At 41.5% G+C, this 6,173-nt stretch overlaps 1 protein-coding gene across 1 annotated transcript; it reads right to left on the bottom strand.

The window, feature by feature from the left end:
* Window positions 1-789: 789 nt before the first annotated feature.
* T265_05262 (hypothetical protein) lies at window positions 790-1,902 on the bottom strand (the record flags this gene model as incomplete). Its single annotated transcript, XM_009170231.1, has 1 exon — window positions 790-1,902. One exon carries the CDS (start codon window positions 1,900-1,902, stop codon window positions 790-792), a length of 1,113 nt encoding a protein of 370 aa, XP_009168495.1.
* Between the last annotated feature and the right edge of the window lie 4,271 nt (window positions 1,903-6,173).

The raw sequence follows: 6,173 nt of genomic DNA, 5'->3' as shown, positions 1-6,173 counted from the left end.
GTTGCAAGCATTAAGCAAGTAGAGTCTAGTGGTAGACAATTAAACCAGTAAAAGATTCTCAAGTTAGCTGTCATGACATCAGTGAATTTTGGTTGCGAATTTGGCCACCAATTATCATCGAATCATCTAGTTCGCTTCCGATCATCGTTAGCAATTATTCACTGCACATGTATGTGAATCAGAAAGTTCAGACCAACGTTTCAGTTCAACAAAACTTTATTTCAGATTGACATTATAAAACAGATATTATTGGTCCCAGTATATTCACAATTAGGTATTTACCAGCTCCGGAAGTTACACACATCTTGCACAAGTGAGTCAGGATGCGATAAAATTAAATAGCCTTATGCATGGTTCATTGTTCATCACATATTCTGAGAGAAGCTTGGCCAAACTTGGACACAAGTGGTAGTTGATATTTTCGGAGGCTGTTTACAATGTTATTCGACTGTCACTATTCCGTGTTCCCCAACAAAGATTTATGCTGAATGTCAGAAACTTATGAATACCCAAGCTATGTCTGAATGAAAATTTGATTATCAAGAACATTTTAATCAGAAATGCTGTGATAAGCGAGCAGAAAACAAAAAGCTCGTAGGATACGCAAAAAACGAGAAACTTTGCCAAAGACTAGAGAAATCAACTTGATAGGTAATGACAACGGATAAATAATTGCCAATCAGCAAATAGGATGTCTAACTAGCAGAACCTTTACACGAATAGGAACTTTTTTTATGAAAGTGTCCGAAATGAATATGAATGCTTTACCTTCAGAACAAAATGAAATAACTAATCCATTGATTTTTCCTCCTTTGATTTCCCATCCAGTGTATTAACTTCCTTGCCAGTCGCCAACTTCATTTTCTTACGTAACTGAACACAATATTTGTTCACTGTAATCAGTCTATCCCGAGCAAAAGAACGTGCAACTGGAACCTGAAAGAATATTATGACAATATTGGTCAACTCTCGCAAAAAGAATAGCTCCCATAGTAGGTTCAAAATAGCTCTGGATATCTGAACTTGACGATTGAGTTTTGAAGCCTTGCCGAGATTTGCCAGTGCATTAAAAACAAGAATAGTTGCTGGCATTGAGAAAATCACATAGAAGGTAGAGAGGAGAAACAGAGTGAGAGATGCGTTGAGTTGTTGGGATTCAGTAGAGTTGCATCCAACTTTACCACGCCGGCTGTATACTATTCTTATACGTCCATAGAAAAGCACGTTCAAAATCACAATTGCAAACGGGGGAATAATGAAAGAAAACAATTGATTGATAACGAGGGATGCAGTGTGACCTTTTTTAAACCAACAGATACGCTTTGCACCTACAGTAAGCCAGCTGGTATTTACTGATGTTGGTAAGATAGTTAGAAGAGTGAACAATGCGGCTAGTCCCGCTGCTATCCAGGCATGGCGTGTATGTATGCCCATCATTTTGACTGGAAAATAGATGGACATAAAACGATCTAAACTGGCTATAATAAGGAAATTCGAATATGAAGCAAAGGATAAATCGGCCAAAATGCTGAAGAACGTGCATGAGGCAGGACTGACATATCTAATGTCGAAGAACTCCTCTCCGTTTGTGGCGTATGGTAGTCCTCTTGTTGGGAACAGACGTAACCAGGCGATCAGTATGTTTGTGAACAAACCAGATATAAGCATACAGACCAGATAGATTAACTGTCGAGTGAGTTGTTGTGGTGATCTCACTATAACTATGATGATCATCAAGGTTCCCAGAAAGCCAACCCCACACACAATCGGTAGAATATAGGCACAGGACCATCCGACAACAGTGAACAAATCACACAATATATTGTCCAGGTTTTCTGAAACATGCATCCTTTTTGCACATGCTTGCAGTTGTTCCCGTGTTTTTTCTGAACTGTCCGGCATTGCTGCTGGCCTGATGACAGACGTTGTTAATCTAATCCGAGTGTTCTCGCGATACATATGTTTGTATAGGATTGGCGAACGACCAATGAATTTTCGAAATTTCTATCCAATCACAACGGACTCGCTTGGTGAGCATAAAATATCCAATGGAGGAGAATGTTAGTAGCTCAGGCAGCTGACTCGCTGAGCTGGGCAAGTTGATTGCAAACGTTTCGTCACCAACCGAGGTGACATCAGTGCGTTATTGGGGAGCGTAGCGGTGCGTATTGGTGGGTTATTGGTTGTGCGTTGAGTAGTGTTACGTGTGTGTTATTACATACGTGCTGCTAGCCGGGGATGACCTTTGATGGCAATTAGTTGTTCGATCGGGTGGTTCCGTTGGTTGCTCTGTCAGCCCGTGTCCTCATTCGCCGCTGCCCACGTGACCTTTGAGCTGGGCATCATCCGCTGTCGTAATCTGGTCGATGTTGGAGTGACCTTTGTCCTTCCGAGTCCCGGCTTGTGGCCTTTGTTGATTTGACTTAAAGGGTTCCTTGGTTCTTTGTTTGTGAATCCAATATTCGGTCCTCCTTGGGTGTCTCGGTTGAGATGTTGGTCTTTTGCATGTAGAGGTGCGTAAATTGGATCCAGTTCGATGCGCCGGTTGATCGAACCTGCCGTGGAGTACCATGCTTCTAGAAATTCTCTTCCGTGTCGCGTGTATCCGTATGCCAAAATTCTTGTTTTTTTTTTTAGATTGAATTAGTGGCCTTCTTGGTCCTCGTGTATAGATATCAAGGACAGTGTGTCATGTCTCCTGACGGCCGTGTTGTGTTCCTTTATTCATTTGCATAGTCTGTTTCGAGTTTGTCCGACGCAGACTTTGTTGCAGTTGTTGCAGTTGAGTTGGTATGTCACGTTGTTCCCCTGCCAGCAGCACGTAAATATTAACACGCGTTTAAGACTACTCAACGCACAACCACCAACCCACCATTGGGCACCACTGCGCTCCCCAATAACGCACTGATGATGTCACCTCGATTGGTGATGAAACGTTTGCAATCAAAATGCCCAGCTCAGAGAACAAGCAAACGACAATAAAATATCCTGCCAAATCTTACTGAGTCATCGCCACTGAATTACCATCATATTTTAATGCACTGACGTCTTGTTGCTTGCTAAACTGGTACCTTAATTGAGTTCATTCGATATAGCTTATGAAAGTAGGTAAAACAAGGCCGGAACGCTTTTACTTTGTTTATCACGCCTTTCGTGGTCCTTCATCAAGAAAGAGTACAAAGATTTTCTGCAAAAACCAACGCTTCCACTTTCAAAATAAACGGAACCCTTTGAAATGTACCAAAAATTTTTGTGTTAGCTATTTAGTATGTGAATAAATGGACCAGTCTTCACTGATTAGCTTACTTGCTGCTTAAAATGACATGATACCAAACGGAGCTTCTCTACCTGACGCCGGCATGCCAGAATGCCGAACATTAGGCTCAGACCTGTAAGCCGGTATCAGCACACGAACCCACAGGACTCATCACTGATGTTTGTGCACAAGTTATTTGTCCCAGAAGGTGTTTTGTCTTTTACAACAACTCCAGTGTTAAACGGACCGCGTTCACAAGTAGCCTCTGAAAATACTTTTAACAAGAAATAAGCTTTATAGGTAAAAGAATGGCATGAAAACAGCCAGATAGTCATTTGTTGCTAGTAGAACAAGAGTACTGTTGCATTATTACACGAAATAATACTCCGCGTACTCTTTGACTGCATCAGAATCCTTCCCAGGCAAAATGCCTAACTTTAGAGCAAGCATTCCCAAAGCCAAACCCAATCTAAGAGTTGCTTTTAATAGGGCTATTGTGTAGTATATATTTATATATCTGAATGTAAAAATATGTAACGACTTTCTACAAATGCTACACATTCGTGTCCATGGTGTCTGCGGGGTCGGTGCTTTTGGGTGACCTACAGACATACCGAAGAGTTGCAGGAAGCATGATAATTCTGGCTTAATTTGTACGTAGTTCACTTTGATGTGTTGCTTGGTTCTCTGGATATCAGTGGATTACAACAGTTTCCTCCGCGATAAATCCGGCTAGGATGAAAACTCCCTGAGTGGTGGACAGCGAAGTAATTTGTGGTTCAGAGTATGACACAACCACCTCAGTTTGCGATTAAAGGTGAAGTTTAGTAGGCAAAACACGTCATTTTACCAGGGATCCTTTTTCTGGATGGCCTTAATATATATTTTCTGTGGCATATTTATAACACCTACGACTCTGAAACAACAGAATGTGCTTTCTACAAGGCACCTCAGAACATCCCACTAAGACCTGGATCTCGCAAATGCAAGATAGCTCTCAACAAAGTGCAACGCACGCGATCAGTGATGCTTCTAGGAGCAGCAACTGACCAAACATATGCACCTTTCAAACTGCAAAGATGGTGCTCAAACATTCTGTACTCTACTGCGCGTTGCGAGCTTTATGGCTGTAAGTTGTCCACAAAATAGTTGATAAATTCCAGGAAACCGTTTAGGAACGCGTGTACATCCGTTTCATTTTAAAAATGCAAACAATAACTTCTGGATGCCTGGACTATAGTACCTTTTGTGAACACCGAAATCTGGTGAACAGATGGATGGCTATCCCTTCCGGTTCGGAAGGCGTCAGCTGCCTGCATCCCATATATCTATTTAAAATCAGTGTCCGCGTTTACCGGTTCGCCAATCCAAAGCATTTGGTTGTCAACTAAGTGCGGACTGGCTTTGATATATCCATTTGAAATATGACTGGAGAGAGACCTTTCAATGCTCGTTGACAGATTCCTTGCTGTTCATGTCACCATATCCACAGAACATTATGCCATAAGGAAAAAAACCGTCATAGGAGACTTTTAGAATAATTTTGAAAGACCCATACGGAAACTATGAATGACATTCAAATTTGCATTCAAATTTGATCAGTGTGTACTTAGGGTGACGCTAAGAATTCACAGGTACGGCAAACGTAGAAACATCTTGAACGATAAGCAGCTTTCTACTTTCGACACCTACTGAATGGCGTGTTTAGTGGAGAATTCACTCACCCAGCCGTTTTCCCATAAAATGTAACTTATCCTAGTCAGTTCAGCCTTGAACAAGTCTAGACGTCAGAGTTCACTAAACCAGGGCTTAGACTAACTTCTTTTCTCGTCTGAGATTCATATATCTGCAAAAACGTATACCGTCTAGTCAGGGTGACTTTTTAGTAGATTGCCTGTTGATTCATGCCATAATTCCATCTAGTTGAATTCGCCACTCTGACGCTAATGAGATGGCTGGCTAGACAAAGTTCTGATAAGCTATTAGTTATAACCCAGTGGGTTGAATATATTGCCTGTGTATCAGGCGTAACGTGGAATCTTTGGTGGTAAACTTCTCTCTAGTATGTTTCAAGCACATCATAAAAATGCAAGCAAACGATGACTATAAAAGTGAATCTAATGTGATCTCATCAGTGTCTTTATAGCTAACACATCATCATCATCACCAAAGACAGCAACATCAGTGTTGGCACTGATGCTTCACTGCCGTACTAACACACTGAACTTGAATCGCTTGCTAGATGTACGCTTAAGAAACAGCCAAAGACCGTAGCTAAAAATTTAGTTAGCATCTCTAACTGTCAACACGTAGAAAATGTTCTCCATCGGAGAGATGGTCGCATCGACAGCTACATCGCCTGCAACAAATTTTTCGCGGACAGCGTCAGACAGAGACTGCTACTTATTGAGACTGTCAGGATAGATGGCAGTGTTATATTTTCCAACAGAAATAGATTTCAGATGAGTTGTTGTGTGACGTCTAAGGTCTAGTGAAATGAAATAATCCTATTCTTCTTGGTTCCTGCTTCTGTCTCTAAAGACACTCAAAGACTCAACGCATGAGAACCATCTGAATAGGACTAGGTGACGAGCACTTGAAGCGCCAGTTTAATAATCACTTCCTCGGGTTTCGGAAGCAACGACCGATTAAATTTGGAAAATTTGACGAGCCTTTCATCATTTTACAGCAACGACAATGACAACCTTACAAAAATATGACACTCGATCCTTTTCGAGCATTCCAGCCACCAGCGATCGCAAGTGAGTCACACCTCGCAGCAAATAGCAGCAGCTTGGCGATCCTCCTAAAACTGATATTTGGTGTGCTGCTCTGAACCAAGTCTCGATATGAATACTATTACTACAAGTACGATAGAAGATGGTAACCTTTTGAAAATTGCCGTTGAAATGGACGC

Source organism: Opisthorchis viverrini, assembly GCF_000715545.1.
Source record: "Opisthorchis viverrini unplaced genomic scaffold opera_v5_97, whole genome shotgun sequence".
NCBI classification, from domain to species: Eukaryota; Metazoa; Platyhelminthes; class Trematoda; order Opisthorchiida; family Opisthorchiidae; genus Opisthorchis; species Opisthorchis viverrini.
Note: the sequence above shows the minus strand (reverse complement) of the source record. Positions and strands in the feature narration are given on the sequence as shown.